A 24,029-nucleotide genomic window follows, 5' to 3' on the forward strand; every position below is an offset into this window, starting at 1 on the left:
AAGTCAGAACAGCTTTGACAACAGATGCCGCTCTGGCTGGAGAAATAAATAGGTGAATATCACAGCCAATCACAAAACTGGTGGATAAATAATACTGTGAAACTCTATCATTCCACAATTAGCGCCAGATACTGTATATTATGGACATTTTAAGAAATTACATTGGAAAAAATTAGATTAAAAAAAACCTACGTGTTGCACCTTTAAGGCCTACTGTAAAAACTGCTTAGGTTGTGAAATGGTCTAATCTCAGGGTTGTGTTTGGGTTGTGGTTGTCTTACCTATAACGGTTGTGGTTGTGTTAGCTGTAGCTGATAGGAGTTCTGTATTTGTATTTATTAAGGATCCCTATTAGGCTTCTTGGGGTCCAAACAAGATTAAGGCGATTATATCGCAAAAAATAAAACACTACATCATACAACACATTATTACACCACTACTCTACCACTACAAAATGTAAAATACCACAATACAACAACATTACAATGTATGTGTGTGTAAAGTGTGTGTGCCTGTGTGTGCATCTCTTTACAGTCCAGGTTGTTCCATAAGGTGTAGTTTTATCTGTTTTTCAAATCTGATTTTTACTGCTTACATGAGTTACTTGATGTGGAATAGAGTTCCATGTAGTCATGGCTTTACCAGTGTCTGTTCTGGACTTGGGGACTGTGAAGAGACCACTGGTGGTATGTCTTGTGGGGTATGCATGGGTGTCTGAGCTGTGTGCTAGTCATTTGAACAGACTGCTTGGTGCTTTCATCATGTCAATACCTCGCACAAAGACAAGTAGTACTAGTGATGCAGTCAATGTCTCCTCTACTTTGAGCCAGGAGAGATTGACATGTATGTTATTGATGTCAGCTCTCTGTATACATTTAAGGACCAGCTGTGCTGCTCTGTTCTGGGGCAACTAATTTGCCTATGTCCCTCTTTGTGGCACTTTACCATATGACTGGGCAGTAGTCCAGCTGCAACAAAACTAGGGCCTGTAGGACTTGTTTTGTTGATAGCGATGTCAAGAAAGCAGAGCAGAGTGTTATTACGCACAGACCTCTCCCCATTTTAGCTACCGTTGCATCAATATGTTTTTACCATGACAGTTTATTATCCAGGATTACACAACGCAGTTTAGTCTCCTCAATTTGCTCAATTTCCACATTATTCATTACAATATTAAGTTGAAGTTTAGTGAATGGTTAGTCCCAAATACAATGCTTTAAGTTTTTGAAATATTTAGGACTAGCTTATTACTTGTCACCCATTCTAAAACTGACAGCAAGTCTTTGTTAAGTGTTGCAGTGATTTCACTTGCTGTGGTAGCTGATTTGTATGATGTTGAGTCATCAGCATACATAGACACATAGGCTTTACTCAGTGCCAGTGGCAGGTCATTAGTAAAGATTGAAAAAATTAAGGGGCATGGACAGCTGCCCTGGGGAATGCCTAACTCTACCTGGATTATGTTGGAGAGGCTTCCATTAAAGAACACCCTTTGTGTTCTGTTAGACAGGTAATAATAAATTCACAATATAGCAGAGGATGTAAATCCATAACACATACATTTTTTCAGCCACAGATTATGATTGATAATGTCAAAAGCTGCACTGAAGTCAAACAAAACAGCTCCCACAGTTTTCTTATTATCAGCCAATCATCAGTCATTTGCTGTACATGCTGAAAGCCCTTCCCTATAAGCGTGATGAAAGTCTGTTGTTAATTTGTTTACTGTGAAATAGCATATATCTGGTCAAATATAATTTTTTCCAAAAGTTTACTAAGGGTTGGTAGCAGGTTGACTGGTTGGCTGTTTGAACCAGTAAAGGGGACTTTGCTATTCTTGGGTATCATAATTACTTTTGCTTCCCTCCTGACCTGAGGGCACACGCTTAGATTGTAGGCTTAGATTGAAGAGATGGCAAATAGGAGTGGCAATATAGTCCGCCATCATCCTCAGTAATTTTCCATCCAAGTTGTCAGTCCCAGGTGGTTTGTCATTGATGATAGACAACAATACTTTTTTCACCTCATCCACACTCACTTTACATAAATCTAAATTAAATTGTTTGTCCTTCATAATTTAGTCAGTTATGCATGGATGTGTAGGTGCAGAGTTTGTTGTTGGCATGTCATGCCTACAATTGCTAATCTTGCCATGAAAAAATCATTAAAGTAGTTGGCAATATCAGTGGGTTTTGTGATGAATTGATTCAATGAAGGATGGAGCTTTTTGCCCAAAATCTCATTTATGGTGCTCCAAAGCTTTTTACCATCATCCTTTATATCATTTAGCTTTGTTTCATAGTACATTTTTTTCTTATTTTTGTTTAGTTAAGTATTTAACCTTTATTTAATTAGGCAAGTCAGTTAAGAACAAATGACGGCCTGGCAAAAGGCCTCCTGCTGGGACGGGGGCTGGGATTAAAAATAAAAATATAGGACAAAACACACATCACGACGAGAGACACCACAACACCACATAAAGAGAAACACAAGACAACAACACAACAACACATGACAACTACAGTAAGTTTGCCAATCGGCTGTGCAGCCAGACTTATTTGCCATTCCTTTTGCCTCATCCCTCTCAACCGGGGATTTAACCATTTTTACATTCATTTTCCTAATGGGTGCATACTTATTAGTACAGTGCCTTGCAAAAGTACTCCTATTTGGTTGCATTACAACCTGTAATTTAAATTGATTTTTATTTGAATTTCATGTAATGGGCATACACAATATAGTTCAAATTGGTGAAGTGAAATGAAAAAAATGACTTGTTTCAAAACATTCTAAACAATAAAAAACGGAAAAGTGGTGCGTGCATACAGTGGGGAGAACAAGTATTTGACACACTGCTGATTTTGCAGGTTTTCCTACTTACAAAGCATGTAGAGGTCTGTAATTTGTATCATAGGCACACTTCAACTGTGAGAGACGGAATCCAGAAAATCACATTGTATGATTTTTAAGTAATTAATTAGCATTTTATTGCATGACATAAGTATTTGATACATCAGAAAAGCAGAACTTAATATTTGGTACAGAAACCTTTGTTTGCAATTACAGAGATCATACGTTTCCTGTAGTTCTTGACCAGGTTTGCACACACTGCAGCAGGGATTTTGGCACACTCCTCCATACAGACCTTCTCCAGATCCTTCAGGTTTCGGGGCTGTCGCTGGGCAATACGGACTTTCAGCTCCCTCCAAAGATTTTTTATTGGGTTCAGGTCTGGAGACTGGCTAGGCCACTCCAGGACCTTGAGATGCTTCTTACGGAGCCACTCCTTAGTTGCCCTGGCTGTGTGTTTCGGGTCGTTGTCATGCTGGAAGACCCAGCCACGACCCATCTTCAATGCTCTTACTGAGGGAAGGAGGTTGTTTGCCAAGATCTCGCGATACATGGCCCCATCCATCCTCCCCTCAATACAGTGCAGTCGTCCTGTCCCCTTTGCAGAAAAGCATCCCCAAAGAATGATGTTTCCACCTCCATGCTTCACGTTTGGGATGGTGTTCTTGGGGTTGTACTCATCCTTCTTCTTCCTCCAAACACGACGAGTGGAGTTTAGACCAAAAAGCTCTATTTTTGTCTCATTAGACCACATGACCTTTTCCCATTCCTCCTCTGGATCATCCAGATGGTCATTGGCAAACTTCAGACGGGCCTGGACATGCGCTGGCTTGAGCAGGGGGACCTTGCGTGCGCTGCAGGATTTTAATCCATGACGGCGTAGTGTGTTACTAATGGTTTTCTTTGAGACTGTGGTCCCAGCTCTCTTCAGGTCATTGACCAGGTCCTGCCGTGTAGTTCTGGGCTGATCCCTCACCTTCCTCATGATCATTGATGCCCCACGAGGTGAGATCTTGCATGGAGCCCCAAACCGAGGGTGATTGACCGTCATCTTGAACTTCTTCCATTTTCTAATAATTGCGCCAACAGATGTTGCCTTCTCACCAAGCTGCTTGCCTATTGTCCTGTAGCCCATCCCAGCCTTGTGCAGGTCTACAATTTTATCCCTGATGTCCTTACACAGCTCTCTGGTCTTGGCCATTGTGGAGAGGTTGGAGTCTGTTTGATTGAGTGTGTGGACAGGTGTCTTTTAAACAGGTAACGAGTGGAGAACAGGAGGGCTTCTTAAAGAAAAACTAACAGGTCTGTGAGAGCCGGAATTCTTACTGTTTGGTAGGTGATCAAATACTTATGTCATGCAATAAAATGCAAATTAATTACTTAAAAATCATACAATGTGATTTTCTGGATTTTTGTTTTAGATTCCGTCTCTCACAGTTGAAGTGTACCTATGATCAAAATTACAGACCTCTACATGCTTTGTAAGTAGGAAAACCTGCAAAATCGGCAGTGTATCAAATACTTGTTCTCCCCACTGTATGTATTCATCCTCTTTGCTATGAAGCCCTTAAATATGATCTGGTGCAACCAATTACCTTCAGAAGTCACATAATTAGTTAAATAAAGTCCACCTGTGTGCAATCTAAGTGTCACATGATCTGTCACATGATCTCAGTATATCTACACCTGTTCTGAACGGCCCCAGAGTCTGCAACACCACTAAGCAAGCTGCACCATGAAGACCAAGGAGCTCTCCAAATAGGTCAGGGACAAAGTTGTGGAGAAGTACAGATCAGGGTTTGGTTATAAAAAAATATCCGAAACTTTGAACATCCCACGGAGCACCATTTAAATCCATTATTAAAAAATTGAAAGAATATGGCACCACAACAAACCTGCCAAGAGAGGGCCGCCAGCCAAAACTCCCAGACCAGGCAAGGAGAGCATTAATCATAGAGGCAACAAAGATACCAAAGATAACCCTGAAGGAGCTGCAAAGCTCCACATTGGAGATTGGAGTATCTGTCCATGGGACCACCTTAAGTCGCACACTCCACAGAGCTGGGCTTTACGGAAGAGTGGCCAGAAAAAGCCATTGCTTAAAGAAAAAAATTGGTGTTCGCCAAAAGGCATGTGGGAGACTCCCCAAACATATGGAAGAATGTACTCTGGTCAGATGAGACTAAAATTGAGCTTTTTGGACATCAAGGAAAACACTATGTCTGGCGCAAACCCAACACTTCTCATCACCCCGAGAATACCATCCCCACAGGGAAGCATGGTGGTGGCAGCATCATGCAGTGGGGATGTTTTTCATCGGCAGGGAGTGGAAAACTGGTCAGAATTGAAGGAATGATGGATGGCGCAAAATCCAGGGAAATTCTTGAGGGAAACCTGTTTTAGTCTTCCAGAGATTTGAGACTGGGACGGAGGTTCACCTTCCAGCAGGACAATGACCCTAAGCATACTGCTAAAGCAACACTTGAGTGGTTTAAGGGAAAACATTTAAATGTCTTGGAATCGCCTAGTCAAAGCACAGACCTAGGAAAAATGCCAAGGGGGTGAATACTTTCGCAAGCCACTGTAAGTGGAATAAGCAATTTCATAAATTCATCAAGTGCAACATCAGGTTGCTCCTCATTGCACACCACAAACCAGCAAATATTATTTACATCATCAACACAGAAATCACTACAAAACCTCGGTATGATCTCTTATGCACTATATTAGGCCCAGCCTTTGGAATTTTGGTTTTCCTACATGTAGCTTCTATATTATGATCACTATATCTGATGGATGTGTAGATTTCTGCAGCATTAGTAAAGATGTGATCAATACATGTGGATGATTTCATTCCTGTGCTGTTTGTAAATACAGTGTTAGGTTGATTGATAACCTGAACCAGGTTGCAGACACTTGTTATAGTTTGAGGCTTTTTCTTGAGTGGACAGCTTGGTGAAAGCCTGTCAATATTTAGGTCACCTAGAAAATATACCTCTCTGTTGATATCACATACATTATCAAGCATTTCACACATATTGTCCAGATACTGACTGTTAGCACTTGGTTGGATTGTGGTTGGGTTAACTGTACCTGATATACAGTATGTGATGTGGTTGTGTTAGCTCTACCTGATCTCAGGGTTGGGGTTGTGTTAGCTCTACCTGATCTCAGGGTTGGGGTTGTGTTAGCTGTACCTGATTTCAGGGTTGGGGTTGTGTTAGCTGTACCTGATTTCAGGGTTGGGGTTGTGTTTAGCTGTACCTGATTTCAGGGTTGGGGTTGTGTTAGCTGTACCTGATTTCAGGGTTGGGGTTGTGTTAGCTGTACCTGATTTCAGGGTTGGGGTTGTGTTAGCTCTACCTGATCTCAGGGTTGGGGTTGTGTTAGCTGTACCTGATTTCAGGGTTGGGGTTGTGTTAGCTGTACCTGATTTCAGGGTTGGGGTTGTGTTAGCTGTACCTGATTTCAGGGTTGGGGTTGTGTTAGCTCTACCTGATCTCAGGGTTGGGGTTGTGTTAGCTGTACCTGATTTCAGGGTTGGGGTTGTGTTAGCTGTACCTGATTTCAGGGTTGGGGTTGTGTTAGCTGTACCTGATTTCAGGGTTGGGGTTGTGTTAGCGCTACCTGATCTCAGGGTCGGGGTTGTGTTAGCTGTACCTGATTTCAGGGTTGGGGTTGTGTTAGCTGTACCTGATCTCAGGGTTGGGGTTGTGTTAGCTGTACCTGATTTCAGGGTTGGGGTTGTGTTAGCGCTACCTGATCTCAGTGTCGGGGTTGTGTTAGCTCTACCTGATCTCAGGGTAGGGGTTGTGTTAGCTGTACCTGATTTCAGGGTCCGGGTTGTGTTAGCTCTACCTGATTTCAGGGTTGGGGTTGTGTTAGCTCTACCTGATTTCAGGGTTGGGGTTGTGTTAGCTCTACCTGATCTCAGGGTCGGGGTTGTGTTAGCTCTACCTGATTTCAGGGTCCGGGTTGTGTTAGCTCTACCTGATTTCAGGGTTGGGGTTGTGTTAGCTCTACCTGATTTCAGGGTTGGGGTTGTGTTAGCTCTACCTGATCTCAGGGTCGGGGTTGTGTTAGCTCTACCTGATCTCAGGGTCGGGGTTGTGTTAGCTCTACCTGATCTCAGGGTTGGGGTTGTGTTAGCTATACCTGATCTCAGGGTTGGGGTTGTGTTAACTATACCTGATCTCAGGGTCGGGGTTGTGTTAGCTCTACCTGATTTCAGGGTTGGGGTTGTGTTAGCTCTACCTGATTTCAGGGTTGGGGTTGTGTTAGCTCTACCTGATCTCAGGGTTGGGGTTGTGTTAGCTCTACCTGATCTCAGGGTTGGGGTTGTGTTAGCTGTACCTGATTTCAGGGTTGGGGTTGTGTTAGCTGTACCTGATTTCAGGGTTGGGGTTGTGTTAGCTGTACCTGATTTCAGGGTCCGGGTTGTGTTAGCTCTACCTGATCTCAGGGTTGGGGTTGTGTTAGCTGTACCTGATTTCAGGGTTGGGGTTGTGTTAGCTGTACCTGATTTCAGGGTTGGGGTTGTGTTAGCTCTACCTGATTTCAGGGTTGGGGTTGCGTTAGCTGTACCTGATTTCAGGGTCGGGGTTGTGTTAGCTCTACCTGATTTCAGGGTTGGGGTTGTGTTAGCTGTACCTGATTTCAGGGTTGGGGTTGTGTTAGCTCTACCTGATCTCAGGGTCAGGGTTGTGTTAGCTATACCTGATTTCAGGGTTGGGGTTGTGTTAGCTGTACCTGATTTCAGGGTTGCGGTAGCGCAGGGCCTGTGCCAGCAGCTCAGAGGTCTGTTGGAAGCAGTGGCCCAGCTCGTCTAACTTCTGCTCCATGGAGATGATGCGCTGCTCCAGCTCCCGGTACGAGTTATTCCAGTTGGCACTCAAGTCGCACATGATCATCTGCATCTGTTCACCATCAATCAACCAACCAACCAACCAAACATGATCATCTGCATCTGTTCACCATCAATCAACCAACCAACCAAACAATCAACCAAACATGATCATCTGCATCTGTTCACCATCAATCAACCAAACAAACAACCAAACATGATCATCTGTTCACCATCAATCAACCAAACATGATCATCTGTTCACCATCAATCAACCAAACATGATCATCTGTTCACCATCAATCAACCAAACATGATCATCTGTTCACCATCAATCAACCAAACAAACAATCAAACAGACAAACATACAGACAATTAATCCATTCATCCAATGCTAGTTGTTTTGTGTTTATTATAGTTATTTGTCATAACAACACAAGCATGCCTAACAAAATCCAGACATGGAATTCAGATAAACCCAGACTTAACCCCGGATGAGCTGAGGGTGACAGTGGCAACTCTCTTGGGGGAAACAACTCCCTAGGGTAGTTAAAACATTGAGGGGAACCACATACATCACATGTACATATCTCCCTCCTTAAAACTGTCTCCTGTGACCGTTTCTTCCTCATAAATTTGCTCCTGTGTTTGATATACATATGAGCTGGACTTGCACAAATATATCAATCAATTGAATTAATAAAAGCGCTCACAACCCATTAACTACAGCCACTTTCTTTAGTTGTGCATTCTTTGCCAGGTATACTGCCCATTAGGTAAAAAGCTCTGAGTCTAGGATTACATCACAGGGTGACTTGAACCTTCTGCTAAACCTCATGGTCGTTTTATAGAGTTTTATGTGTCTTTTACAGACATTTTATGTGTCTCAACACCTATTAATAAATAACACAGCAACTTTAATATACTGGATAATGGTCTGTGTAAAAGTGTGGTTATTACCTGGATCTAGGTTATCCTGCGCGTGGTGTGTGTGTGTGTGTGTGTGTGTGTGTGTGTGTGTGTGTGTGTGTGTGTGTGTGTGTGTCAAACATGTCGACACAGCTCTGCCGTGAGTTGTTCTAGCCTACTGTATGGTGTGGTTGGTTTACCTTGGGCAGGTCGACCATCTCACTGGCGTAATCTCTCAGCTTCCTTTGTTTAAGTCGCAGGTGCCGGAATCTGTCCAAAACAGACAAAGGATATAGCAACATCTTAGTATGATAACAGTGTGATAGAGACCTGAAATAAATGCCTGGGCCTGAAGTAAAAAAAACTGTCTTCACTGCCACTAGTACGCATTACAGTATGTATAAATCTGACTGGGTAGTGTGTGCACTGTAGAGGGTCCCCTTCACTGAACAAACACAACACCCCTTACACTAACAATTACACAATCCCTTGGATTTGAGAATAGCTGAGGTACATAATAAACAGTTGCTTCAGGCTTAAAGCGGCAATCAGCAATAGAAACAATAACATAGTGTCCTCCCTGCCCCTTTTTCTGTGAAACTGAGGGATGGAGCTGGAGAAATGAAACCACTCACATTCATAGACAGAGCTATGGATGCAAGGACTGACCATCCATGCTATCAAAATTATAGTTTTAGCTATGTTTTGAGGCTATATAGTGTTTGCTATATAGTACATTTACATTGTTTAAAAACATTGGAGTATAACAAGCTTATATTTTGGGTTCTGATGAGGCACAACAGTTGAACTAAACTGATGAGGCATTTACAAGTCATACTCTTCAAGAATCAATGGGTAGGGGAGACCGGGGTTGGTTGTCACACTTTGTACTCTTGTGTGTATTTCTCAGCACTAGTATATCTTACAAGATTATTTTTTAATGTTAGGAGAAAGACCAAGGTCTTCGGTTGAAATGGGGACCCTTTTTATCCTCATATTTATTCTAACATGGAGTTCTAAGCCATCAAACACACTCTGTCCACTTGTGACAACCAGCCCCATCGCGGGGTTGGATACAATGTTTGCTAGTAGTTTATTCATTTTCTAACAGGAAATTAAGCAGTATAGCATACAGTCTTACAAATAGCCTTTCCTTGATTGAACGATATTCCTGACAGAATTCAGAATTTTATGTCGTGAGAATAACATATGACATTCTGAGTAAATGTGTATGTAAGTGTTTAGTTTAGTTCATTAGGATCCCCATTAGCTACTGCACATGCAGCAGCTACTCTTCCTGATGTCCACATAAAACGTACAAATACATGACAAAGTACAGAACAGTTGCCCGCAGGACCGCCTCAATTCGTCGGGGCATGGACTCTACAAGGTATCGAAAGCGTTCCACAGGAATTCTGGCCAATGTTGACTCCACTACTTCCCACACTTGTGTCAAGTTGGCTGGATGTCCTTTGTGTGGTGGACCATTCTTGATACCCAGGGGAAACTGTTGAGCGTGAAAAACCCAGCAGCGCTGCAGTTCTTGACACACTCAAAGCGGTGCGCCTGGCACCTACTACCATACCCCGTTCAAAGGCACTTAAACCTTTTATCTTACCCATTCACCTTCTGAATGGCACACATCCATGTCTTAATTGTATCAAGGCTTAAAAATCCTTCTTTAACCTGGCTCCTCCCCTTCATCTATACTGATTGAAGTGGATTTAACAATTGACATCAATAAGGGATCATAGCTTTCAACTGGATTCACCTGGTCAGTCTATGCCATGGAAAGAGCAGGTGTTCTTAATGTTTGTATACTCAGTGTATATTCATATTCTTATATACAGTACAGTTAAATCAGATCTTTAGAAAGAGGAGAGGCGATGTGATACAGTACTGTATGTTTATTATTAATGGTGGCAGAGCATTCCACGATGACATGGCGCTATACATAACTAAGCAACGCATACAATCTGTTTTTGGTTTGGGTACCGTGAAGAAAACCCATAATGGCGTGTCTGGTGGGGAATGTGTCTTTTTCAAGTGTATGCAAATAGATTATACAAGTGGTTAGGCATATTGAAGCACACACATGTTTCTTAAAAAGACTTAAAGAGAAGTAGTCAATTTTTCCTCAACCCTTAACCATGAGACCATCATGCATGTTGTTGATGTTAGTTTTGTTTGTGCAGTTAAGGGCAAGGCACACTGCTTTGTTTTGAGCCAGCTGCAGCTTTGCTAAGTCTTTCTTTGCTGAACCTGACCATATCACCGGACAGTAATCAAGACTGAACAAGACCAGAGCCTGAACAACTAGTACAGTTGATCTTTGTGTCACAAACGCAGAATATATTTTTATAACGACTTTGTCAATATAACTTGACCTTGATAACAGACCATCCAATGTTACTCCTAGGAGTTTAGCTTCTTCAACTTGTTCAATGGTCACATCCTTTATGCACAAATCCAGTTGAGGTTTTAGGTCTAAGATAATGTTTATAACCAAATATAATGCTTTTGGTTTTAGATGCATCTAAGGCCAGTTTATTATTAATTACCCATTCTGACTGTTACTCCTTGCTAAGAGTCTCAGTGAGCTCACTGGCTGTAGGTGCTGATGTGTAGAGTGTGCATTCTTGTACACAATAGAGAATAGTAACGGCCCAAGGCAACTGCCATGATGTATACCACACTGTACATATCTGATGTTAGAGAAGCTTCCATTAAAGAATACTCTCTGAGTTCTATTTGATTAGTAACTCTCCAACCATGTGATGGCAAGGGATGTAAACCCATAACACATTTTTTCAATATGAATTATGATCAATAACATCAAAGGCTGCACTGAAATCTAACAATACAGCTCCAACTATCATCTTACTATCCATTTATTTTAGCCAATCATCAGTCATCTTAGTCAGTGCAGTACAAGTTGAGTGCCCTTCCCTATATGCACACTGAAAGTCAGTAGTTAACTTATTCTTTGAAAAATAGCATTGTATTTGTTTAAACACAATTTTATCCATCCGTTTACTAAGAACAGGCATCAAACTGATTGGGCGGCTGTTACAGCCAGCAAAGGTTGCTTTACTATTTTTAGGTACTAGAATTACTTTAGCTTCCTTCCATGCCTGTGGACACACACTCCTTTAGGCTTTGGTTAAAGACATGGCAAATAGGGGTGGCAATACAGTCTGATACCATTTTCAATAGTTTCCCATCTAGGTTGTCTATACCTGGTGGCTTATCCTTTTTGATGGAAACCAATAGTTTTCCCACCTCTTCCACACAAACTTGACCAAATTCAAAGCAATCATTCTCTTTCATTATTAGATCTTCAATACAATAATATGATGGTTCACTGGTCAGTGTTGTCATTTCGCTTCTCAGTTTGTCCACTTTACCAGTGAAACAGTCATTGAAATGATTGGCTATATCAAAAGGTTTTGTCAGAAATGACGCATGAACTTCAATGAAAATGTTTTTTCTGCCCATAATATAATTTAAGGTACAAATACTTTTTCTGTGGATGTGTGTTAGAAATGACAACGAAGGGAGAGAGACAACGAAGGGAGCTCTTTATATCACAAACACAAAAAAGCTTGGGATTTTATAATGGAGCTGATAGTGACAACCTACCCAACAGTTATCACATGACTTGACCTAGGAACTCATAAATTGTCACACCCTGGCCTTAGTTATCTTTGTTTTCATTATTATTTTAGTTAGGTCAGGGTGTGACATGGTGAATGTATGTGTTTTTGTAGTGTCTAGGGTGGTTGTAAGGTTAGGGGGTTTATTAGAGTAGTTGGGTTTATGTTTAGTATAGAAGTCTAGCTGTGTCTATGGTTGCCTGAAGGGTTCTCAATCAGAGACAGATGTCATTAATTGTCTCTGATTGGGAGCCATATTTAAGGCAGCCATAGGCACTAGGGTTTTGTGGGTAATTGTCTGTGTCTATGTGTAGTGTTTGTGTCAGCACTATCTAGATTTATAGCTTCACGGTCGTCTGTTTGTTGTTTTGTTTCGTTTTCCTTCTGAAAATAAAGAGAAGATGTATTTTTCACGCGCTGCGCCTTGGTCCTCTCTCTCTCCTAAAGACGATCGTGACAGAATTACCCACCAAACCCGGATCAAGCAGCGTGACAAGCGGCAACAGGATCAAGGCATCAAGGATTCATGGACATGGGAGGAGATATTAGATGGAAAGGGACCTTGGGCACAACCGGGAGAATATCGCCTCCCTCGTGAAGAGCTGGAGGCAGCGAAAGCCGAGAGGAGGCGATATGAGGAGGCAGCACGGAGGCAAGGCTGGAAGCCCGTGAGTACTACCCAAAAATGTCTTGGGGGGGGGCTAAGAGGTAGTGGGCCGAGGGCAGGTAGGAGACCTGCGCCCACTTCCCAGGCTAACCGTGGAGAGCGGGAGTACGGGCGGACACCGTGTTACGCAATAGAGCGCACGGTGTCTCCTGTACGTGTTCATAGCCCGGTGCGGGTTATTCCACCTCCCCGCACTGGTAGGGCTAGATTGGGCATTGAGCCAGGTGCCATGATGCCGGCTCAACGCGTCTGGTCTCCAGTGCGTCTCCTCGGGCCGGCATACATGGCACCAGCCTTACGCATGGTGTCCCCGGTTCGCCTACATAGCCCGGTGCGGGTTATTCCACCACCCCGCACTGGTCGGGCGACGGGGAGCATTCAACCAGGTAAGGTTGGGCAGGCTCGGTGTTCAAGGGAACCAGTACGCCTGCACGGTCCGGTATTTCCGGCGCCACCTCCCCGCCCCAGTCCAGTACCACCAGTGCCTCCTCCACGCACTAGCCCTATGGTGCGTGTCTCCAGCCCTTTACCACCAGTGCCTAAACCACGCACCAAGCCTCCTGTGTGTCCCCAGAGTCCTGTGCGTCCTGTTGCTGCTCCCCGCACTAGCCCTGAGATGCGTGTCCCCAGTCCGGTACCACCAGTTCCGGCACCACGCACTAGGCCTAATGTGCGCTCCCAGGGTCCAGTATGCCCTGTTCCTTCTCCCCGCACTAGCCTGAAGGTGCGTGTCCTTAGCCCGGTGACTCCAGTTCCGGCACCACGCACCAGGCCTACAGTGCGCCTCATCCGGCCAGAGCCATCCGTCTGCCCAGTGCCATCTGAGCCATCCGTCTGCCCAGTGCCATCTGAGCCATCCGTCTCCCCAGCGCCATCTGAGCCATCCGTCTCCCCAGCGCCATCTGAACCATCCGTCTCCCCAGCGCCATCTGAGCCATCCGTCTGCCCAGTGCCGTCTGAGCCATCCGTCTGTCCCGAGCCATTAGAGCCGCCCGTCTGTCCCGAGCCGTCAGAGCCGTTAGTCAGTCAGGAGCCGCTAGAGCCATTCGTCAGTCAGGATCTGCCAGAGCCGCCAACCAGACAGGATCTGCCAGAGCCGCCAACCAGACAGGATCTGCCAGAGCCGCCAACCAGACAGGATCTGCCAGAGCCGCCAACCAGACAGGATCCGCCAGAGCCGCCAACCAGACAGGATCCACCAGAGCCGCCAACCAGACAGGATCCGCCAGAGCCGTCAGCCAGCCATGAGCAGCCAGATCCGTCAGCCAGCCATGAGCAGCCAGATCCGTCAGCCAGCCATGAGCAGCCAGATCCGTCAGCCAGCCATGAGCAGCCAGATCCGTCAGCCAGCCATGAGCCGTCTAGCCAGGATCCGCCAGAGCCAGCCAGCCAGCCAGGATCCGCCAGCCAGCCAGGATCCGCCAGAGCCAGCCAGCCAGGATCCGCCCTTCAGCCTGGTGCTGCCCCTTATCCTGGTGCTGCCCCTTATCCTGGTGCTGCCCCTTATCCTGGTGCTGCCCCTTATCCTGGTGCTGCCCCTTATCCTGGTGCTGCCCCTTATCCCGGTGCTGCCCCTTATCCCGGTGCTGCCCCTTAGTCCGGTGCTGCCCCTTAGTCCGGTGCTGCCCCTTAATCCAGTGGGGTTAAGTTGGCGGGTGGTCAGTTGGAGGAGGCTACGAAAGCGGGTAGTGACTATGGTGGGGTGGGGACCACGACCAGTACCAGAGCCGCCACCGTGGACAGACGCCCACCCAGACCCTCCCCTAGACTTTATGCTGGTGCGCCCGGAGTTCGCACCTTAAGGGGGGGGTTATGTCACACCCTGGCCTTAGTTATCTTTGTTTTCATTATTATTTTAGTTAGGTCAGGGTGTGACATGGTGAATGTATGTGTTTTTGTAGTGTCTAGGGTGGTTGTAAGGTTAGGGGGTTTATTAGAGTAGTTGGGTTTATGTTTAGTATAGAAGTCTAGCTGTGTCTATGGTTGCCTGAAGGGTTCTCAATCAGAGACAGATGTCATTAATTGTCTCTGATTGGGAGCCATATTTAAGGCAGCCATAGGCACTAGGGTTTTGTGGGTAATTGTCTGTGTCTATGTGTAGTGTTTGTGTCAGCACTATCTAGATTTATAGCTTCACGGTCGTCTGTTTGTTGTTTTGTTTCGTTTTCCTTCTGAAAATAAAGAGAAGATGTATTTTTCACGCGCTGCGCCTTGGTCCTCTCTCTCTCCTAAAGACGATCGTGACATAAATAGGTTTGAAATATAGCTCTCCCTTTCCTATTTTCAACAAACATAATTGTTCATGGATACTCACATAATTCGAACATTTACAAAGAAAACACCTTTTATAAAATATTTTTTTACTTTTACCTATGAAAAACACAAATTCCCCTCACCTCAATGTTTTGTCATGCTGACATGAATTGACCAGGTGGATGAGTTCTTTCCAAGAATTCACACATTTTAACGTTAAATATACAGTGTATTACACAGCATCATTGACATTGGGAGTAATTAGCACTGTGACAACCAACATGTGAGACAACCAACCCCAGTCTCCCCAACATATCATTCATTTATAAGTCCAAAAATGGATGTAGCAACTGCAGGTTGACCCTTTAAGTTTATCATGTTTGGCTCTTAGATACTGTCAATAACTCAACATCCAGGAGCCCTGCTTAGTGTTCGGGATGGGTAGATTGGAGAAATGTCTGTTGCTCCAAAGTTTTCAACGTTTAAATTTTGATTCTAAGTTGGATGAAACCAGAACTGCCCCAGAAAAACAGAAACCAATATTGCAGGGAACTTCCATCAAGCACTCATGTGCACTAAAATGTCCTAGTGGGGATGCCAGAGCCAAAGAACCGATGCATAAAAGCCTGATAAAGTAAAAACAAAATGAGTCTCTAAATAGTCTCTTAACTGTTTGGCTCTGTCTCCATTCCAAGGTGCTGGAAGTGCCTCCTCATGCTTTCTTTCCACCATGTATTTATAGTGGGTCTGCTAACTGTACAGCAGGAAATGTAACCCCTCCACCCTTACGGGCATACTCTCTCTCTCTCTCTCTCTCTCTCTCACACACACACACACACACACACACGCACACACACACACACACACACACACACACACACACACACACACACACACACACACACACACACACACACACACACACACACACACACACACACACAGTATTATGAAGTCCTGCTGCCTGATAATGACTCACACATTCACACGTCTAAGCTTCCTAGTTTCCTAATTGTTAGGATCTCCCGTGAAAGAGGTCAGGCAACCCCACACCTCACTCCACTTGTTATTAGCAGGAAGACTAGGAGACATATTTTCAAACAACATGGATGAACAACAATGAAAGTAGACATGGGGAAGCAGGCTGAGGACGTCAAAGTTCCCAAATGCTATTAGGAGAAGGAACTGTCATTCAGACTTTTTTGTTATTGTGAAACACAAGCAGTTTTTTGTGAATTAAGTGTTTCTAAGTGTTTCTTAGTTGTGAATTGACGGCACGTGATGGAAGTTCCTTCTTCTGAATTCTGTGTTAAATAAATGTTTCACTGTTTGTGAGATGACCATTGTCCAGTTATTTTAGTCACGAGAGCTTTTGTGAGAGTGAGACTATGTTGTATCTTTACTCTATTCTAAATTCAAACTTTACTATTGTCAGTGTATCCATTTGATTGATGTCTAAAGTCGATTTTACATAGTGGCCTAATCTTTTACCAAAGGGGTGGAGTACCAAACTTGTTTTGCTGGACCGTAGCATCCAAACAAAATAGACTCAGTTATGGTGTTGACAAAAAGTTAATAACCCATAAAACCAGCACAGCACACACACACACATGGACACACACACATACACACACACAGTATTATGAAGTCCTGCTGCCTGATAATGACTCACACATTCACACGTTTAAGCTTCCTAGTTTCCTATTTGTTAGGATCTCCCGTGAAAGAGGTCAGGCAACCCCACACCTCACTCCACTTGTTATTAGCAGGAAGACTAGGAGACATGTTTTCAAACAACATGGATGAACAACAATGAAAGTAGACATGAGGAAGCAGGCTGAGGACGTCAAAGTTCCCAAGTGCTATTAGGAGAAGGAGCTGTCATTCAGATTTATTTTTTTGTCAAACACAAGCAGTTTTTTGTTAACTTTTCCGGTGTTTCTTAGTTGTGAATTGACTTCACGTGATGGAAGTTCCTTCTTCTGAATTCTGTGTTAAATAAATGTTTCACTGTTTGTGAGATGACCATTGTCCAGTTCTTTTAGTCACGAGAACTTTTCTGAAAGTGAGACTATGTTGTATCTTTACTCTATTCTAAATTCAAACTTTACTATTGTCAGTGTATCCATTTGATTGATGTCTAAAGTCAAAATTTTACGTAGTGGCCTAATCTTTTACCGAAGGGGTGGAGTACCAAACTTGTTTTGCTGGACCGTAGCATCCAAACAAAATAGACTCAGTTCAGTGTTGACAAAGAATTTATGAACCATAAAACCAGCACAACACACACACACACACACACACACACACACACACACACACACACATACACTTTAGACGGCTTAGTGTTCTGAACGGTCTCTAAAAGTATTGCTATTCTTCTGTTCTCCAGTGTTTCTGCAGAACAAATCTAGTCGAGATGAGTTGTGTCCCAGAAACCTGAAGAAGATGCATACAGCAGTGGACAAACTGATGGCCTACTCCCATCTGAAATACAAAGGTTAAACTGTGATGAGGACTTACACTCTGATGGCCTCCAGTAGGCACCTCTGGTGTCTGCGGTGCTCTCCACTGTTTCCCCTGGTCAGGTTGGTGCGGTGCAGCAGCCAACACTCCCTCAGCACATTGGCAGCAGCATGGCGGATCTGGGACAGACAGAGTGCCAACATCAAGACCCAGTCAATCAAACCTGCAGCCCTAACGTGTACGTGTGTGACACACACTCCTTTGTACAGCATGACTGTCCCAGCTGGAGATAAGAGTATATGGAACGGTGATGCATTAAGCTAACACTCATGTTTATAGCAGGATTAAGTTTAGATATAAAGAATTACAGCACTAACCGGAAGGATGACAGCATGTCATAGCATGGTTTCATCTTGGGGGCATGTTTATATCATGGTGCCATCTTGGGAGCATGTTTATATCATGGTGTCATCTTTGGGGCATGTTTATATCATGGTGTCATCTTGGGGGCATGTTTATATCATGGCATCATCTTGGGGGCATGTTTATATCATGGTGTCATCTTTGGGGCATGTGTATATCATGGTGTCATCTTTGGGGCATGTTTATATCATGGTGTCATCTTGGGGGCATGTGTATATCATGGTGTCATCTTGGGGGCATGTGTATATCATGGTGCCATCTTGGGGGCATGTGTATATCATGGTGTCATCTTGGGGGCATGTTTATATCATGGTGTCATCTTTGGGGCATGTGTATATCATGGTGCCATCTTGGGGGCATGTGTATATCATGGTGTCATCTTTGGGGCATGTTTATATCATGGTGTCATCTTGGGGGCATGTTTATATCATGGTGTCATCTTGGGGGCATGTTTATATCATGGTGTCATCTTTGGGGCATGTGTATATCATGGTGTCATCTTTGGGGCATGTTTATATCATGGTGTCATCTTTGGGGCATGTGTATATCATGGTGCCATCTTGGGGGCATGTGTATATCATGGTGTCATCTTTGGGGCATGTTTATATCATGGTGTCATCTTGGGGGCATGTTTATATCATGGTGTCATCTTGGGGGCATGTTTATATCATGGTGTCATCTTGGGAGCATGTTTATATCATGGTGCCATCTTGGGGGCATGTTTATATCATGGTGTCATCTTTGGGGCATGTTTATATTATGGTGTCATCATTGGGGCATGTTTATATCATGGTGTCATCTTTGGGGCATGTTTATATCATGGTGTCATCTTTGGGGCATGTTTATATCATGGTGCCATCTTTGGGGCATGTTTATATTATGGTGTCATCTTTGGGGCATGTTTATATCATGGTGCCATCTTGGGGGCATGTTTAAATCATGGTGTCATCTTGGGGGCATGTTTATATCATGGTGTCATCTTGGGGGCATGTTTATATCATGGTGTCATCTTTGGGGCATGTTTATATTATGGTGTCATCTTTGGGGCATGTTTATATTATGGTGCCATCTTGGGGGCATGTTTATATCATGGTGCCATCTTGGGGGCATGTTTATATCATGGTGTCATCTTGACAGCATGTTAATATCATGGTGCCATCTTGGGAGCATGTTTATTTGCTGATTAAACTGCTGTTATGAAGTGAGAGGTAGTCCATGGTTAACGTTGATGAAAACAATGTTGCCTAGTGCAGAACTGGGTCAGGCGGGATGGGCTGTACACTAATGTTTGCTACACGGCGGTGTTTGCTAAAAACCTAAACGGATGGACATGTACCCGTCATACAGGGAAAAATATTTGAGGATGCGAATAGGCATCAGTGGGCCATATGTTGGTTACGGAAACATATTCTTCTTTTTTTCTCTTTGATTCTATTCGTGTCTGCTATTCTTACTGATGAGTACACTGTAACTGCCTATCTGAGCCTGGTGAAGTCACTCCAGCCGGGCCCTGTCTTGTGTTGTCCTGTGTGTGGGGTTATTATTAGGGGCCGTCAGGGGCCGTGCCCAGATGTCTTTTCTTATTCTTCCTGTCAACGTAAATCAGGGCAATGACGGACATCTCCGCAGGGACGCGCACACACACACCAAACAACTACCAACAGACATAAGGATGCACCCAGTGAGAGGATGTGTTCAGTGCCAGGGAGGAAGCAGTTACATCCTCAGCAGACCTATAACCTCACATCCTCACACTGACAACACACTGCAGCCTGCAGCCAGGTGTAGCCTACACCCTACACTGCCAACCTAGCGCTCAGCTAATGCTCAGTCAGGTCAGTGGATTTCAAAGAATCCTGCCATACACTACTTATATATTCGAGAATGATGAATATTTGGAAATGGATATGGAAATCATGCTAGCATCTTCCGTTGTGCTCGTTTATTTTCAGGTTGTTGATTCTCCTTCCCGGCGATAAGCAAGCAGATGGATCCTGTCCGAGGCTTCAACATGAAGTAACCCCTCAACAACATACACTCGCTCACTGTGTCCTCAGTTACGGCAGTGAGTATATACACACACACACAACACACACATCATCTTATCCAGTTTCCTCTCGGTCCGAGCGCCCCGTCCTGGACTGACACAAGTCCCTTTCCTGACAGGGACACTATTGTTTCCTCTTTTTGACGCCTTTTGGAGGCTATTAAGAGATTGGCGGGCCCCACCTCCCAAGCGCTCCGCCGCTTGGGAGGTTTTATAAATTATATTATAAAAAGACTCCAAAATCATAACACGCGGCGATGCAGAAAATATCTCTGCATCCACCCAGAAGGCCTCATCTGTTGTGTCAAGGGTTTTGTTTTTCTTGTGAGACCGAGGGAAACTTTGAAGGGAGCTGGCTGCTACCGGTTATCAATGCAGGACAGTGGTTTGGATCTTCACAGTATGTTTTTCTTTTCATTCAGTTATTGGAAATATGGGGATAAATGACTCCTTGAACTAAGAGACACCCACAACATGTACATTCATTACTGTCATTATAGAGCCAGGTATTTCTACTGACCCTGTGACCACCTGACCAGGAAAAACTCCCAACCCTAGTAAAGGTTAGAACTAAGGCCCAGAGTTTTCCTGACTAGGTGGACACATGGGATATGGAAAAACTCTGGTGCAGTCGTTCTCCTTGTCTCACCCGTTTGGAGATCTGGATGTCCATCATGAAGAAGTGCACGTGTTTCTCTCCTTTGTTCAGCGCCAGCTTCTTGGTCATGACGGCCACCAGCATGGCGGTACAGGCCACACCCTGAGGTAAAAACACACAGACAGCCACACCACCGTCATTATGGTTACCACCACCACCGTTTGTCATCCTCCTCGTGTCCGTAAGAGCGGGAGTCAGAGTCGGAATTCACAAAATGATCATGTCAACATTCAAAATTAGCCCTATTGCTTCAGGTCTGCTTGGCTAACATCAAGATAGACATCGCAATTCCTTTTCAAGAGGTTATTAAATAGTTGTGACTTGCTATAACTTGTACAAATATGGTGGGCCTATTTTGCCTATTTCGCCAAATAATACTAGTTACACTGAATTGACCTTATGTTTATGTGAGAGTGAAATGGTTAATCATATGCCACTGTGCCACTGATATAGTAGTATGGTTTACTCTGAGAATAGCATTGTGCTATTGCTGGATAGGGAACAACTAAATGCTGACGAATGCTCAGGAACCCCACAGGGTGAATCAGAGTGACTTGGCACTAAAAGTGACTATATTTCAGTGTGGTACAATAGTCTCAACACACTAATTCTTACTGTGAAATCTTAGACTACACTTCTAACCTATGGGGGAGATATAACATACAGATTAAGTCAGAGGATTACATAAGCCTTAGACAAATACATTTAAACTCAGTTTTTCACAATTCTGACATTTAGTCAGAGTAAAAATTCCCTGTCTTAGGTCAGTTAGGATCACCACTTTATTTTAAGAATGTGAAATGTCAGAATAATAGTAGAGAGAATGATTTATTTCAGCTTTTATTTCTTTCATCACATTCCCAGTAGGTCAGAAGTTTACATACACAATTAGTATTTGGTAGCATTGCCTTTAAATTGTTTAAATTGGGTCAAATGTTTCGGGTAGCCTTCCACAAGCTTCCCACAATAAGTTGGGTGAATTTTGTCCCATTCCTCCTGACAGAGCTGGTGTAACTGAGTCAGGTTTGTAGGCCTCCTTGATTGCACACGCTTTTTCAGTTCTGCCCACAAATTTTCTATTGGATTGAGGTCAGGGCTTTGTGATGGCCACCACAATACCTTGACTTTGTTGTCCTTAAGCCATGTTGCTACAACTATGGAAGTATGCTTGTCGTCATTGTCCCTTTGGAAGACCCATTTGTGACCAAGCTTTAACTTCCTGACTGATGTCTTGAGATGTTGCTTCAATATATCCACATAATTTTCCTTGACATCTATTTTGTGAAGTGCACCAGTCCCTCCTGCAGCAAAGTACCCCCACAACATGATGCTGCCACCCCTGTGCTTCACAGTTGGGATGGTGTTCTTCAACTCGCAAGCCTCCCCCTTTTTCCTCCAAACATAACAATGGTCATTATGGCCAAACAGTTCTATTTTTGTTTCATCAAACCAGAGGACATTTCTCCAAAAAGTACTATCTTTGTCCCCATGTGCAGTTGCAAACCGTAGTCTGGCTTTTTTATGGTGGTTTTGGAGCAGTGTCTTCTTCCTTGCTGAGCGGCCTTTCAGGTTATGTCGATATAGGACTCGTTTCTCACATTGGATATAGATACTTTTTACCCGTTTCTTCCAGCATCTTCACAAGGTTTGCTGTTGTTCTGGGATTGATTTGCACTTTTCGCACCAAAGTTCGTTCATCTCTAGGAGACAGAACGCGTCTCCTTCCTGAGCGGTATGATGGCTGCATGGTCCCATGGTGTTTATACTTGCATACTATTGTTTGTACAGATGAACGTGGTACCTTCAGGCGTTTGGAAATTGCTCCTAAGGATGAACAACACTTGTGGAGGTCTACAATTTTTGGTTGGCTGATTTCTTTAGATTTTCCTATGATGTCAAGCAAAGAGGCACTGAGTTTGAAGGTAGGCCTTGAAATACATCCACAGGTACACCTCCAATTGACTCAAATGATGTCAATTAGCCTATCATAAGCTTCTAAAGCCATGACGTAATTTTCTGGAATTTTCCAAGCTGTTTAAAGGCACAGTCAACTTAGTGTATGTAAACTTCTGACCCACTGGAATTGTGACACTGTGAATTATAAGTGAAATAATCTGTCTGTAAACAATTGTTGGAAAAATTACTTGTGTCATGCACAAAGTAGATGTCCTAACTGACTTGCCAAAACTATAGTTTGTTAACAAGACATTTGTGGAGTGGTTGAAAAACGAGTTTTACTGACTCCAACCTAAGTGTATGTAAACTTCCGACTTCAACTGTAGTTAATTTACCATTGAGTGCAATTTTATATCAATATGTACTGTAATTGCACAAAGCTCACAGTTGTACCAATGTGTATCTACCTACACTGTAATTGCATTGTACCTGCCAGGGTAATTACTGTGAAAATACAGTACATGGTTTTAGAGACATAGTGTAATCATATCATTTAAAGATTAGACTGGTTTTACCTGTTTTCCTTCCCTTGTTTGCATTAGTAAAAGAGAGAGAGAGATACAAGTCTGATAAAGAAGAACAATCATATTAGCATGCACGCATAGGCTCACAATGAAACACAGATTACAGTCTGGTCACAGAGATAATGCTAAGAGCCATTCAGATAGATGAATCACAAATCCTGCAATAGTCCCCTGTCCTCTCCTAAGAGCTCCCAAAATACTCTGCTGGCTTCCTAACATCAACCAACCCACTCACTGGTACTGGGATGGGCATGGGCATGACTTGAACCAAAGATTCTGTGTGAATCTGCCCCGGTGTAATCTGGGAATTTTGAAAGACACAACATCCTTCCCAGGGATCCATCCACACCCCACTGATAGGATGTGTGGCGAGCACGCTGTACTGCTCACCTCCCCAACACAGCTGGGGTACTACCAGAGAGGCAGGCCAGCCCAGGATAGAGGTGTTGAGCCTAGGGGTCATTGACAGCCGAGCACTACAGGTGTGAGTACTGCTTCACTCATTGTCCCCGAGAGCTGCCCTGTTGGGAGTAGGAAACTTTTTTTTCTTCCAAGTCATTGGCACAGGTTGGCACGCCCTCCTGTTCCAGTGGTGCCAAAGGCTATAAACTACCTAAAAATGGAAATGGTGGAAAGTTTCCCCTTAAAAAAGGGGAAAGCTTATATAAACAAGGGGAGAGGGAGAGAAAGAGGAGTGAAGGATAATTTTCCACTGTGTCAGGGAGGTGTCTCAGCCTGGCTCCCGCCCCTCTGACTCTCCGTCGCTAATCTGCTCGG

At 43.8% G+C, this 24,029-nt stretch overlaps 1 protein-coding gene across 1 annotated transcript in view; it reads right to left on the minus strand.

Moving 5' to 3' along the window:
• Positions 1 to 7,589: 7,589 nt before the first annotated feature.
• The window catches only part of LOC120047223 (intermediate conductance calcium-activated potassium channel protein 4-like), a 36,631-nt gene continuing 20,191 nt past the window's right edge, over positions 7,590 to 24,029 (minus strand). The window contains exons 6-9 of the mRNA XM_038992752.1: positions 20,764 to 20,874; positions 17,702 to 17,823; positions 8,803 to 8,872; positions 7,590 to 7,766 (exon numbers count right to left, since the gene is read on the minus strand). Of these exons, the coding sequence (XP_038848680.1) occupies positions 7,590 to 7,766; positions 8,803 to 8,872; positions 17,702 to 17,823; positions 20,764 to 20,874 (480 nt within the window). The remainder of the gene's footprint in view (positions 7,767 to 8,802; positions 8,873 to 17,701; positions 17,824 to 20,763; positions 20,875 to 24,029) is intronic.

This window comes from Salvelinus namaycush, chromosome 5 (assembly GCF_016432855.1).
Source record: "Salvelinus namaycush isolate Seneca chromosome 5, SaNama_1.0, whole genome shotgun sequence".
In the NCBI taxonomy this organism is placed as follows: domain Eukaryota; kingdom Metazoa; phylum Chordata; class Actinopteri; order Salmoniformes; family Salmonidae; genus Salvelinus; species Salvelinus namaycush.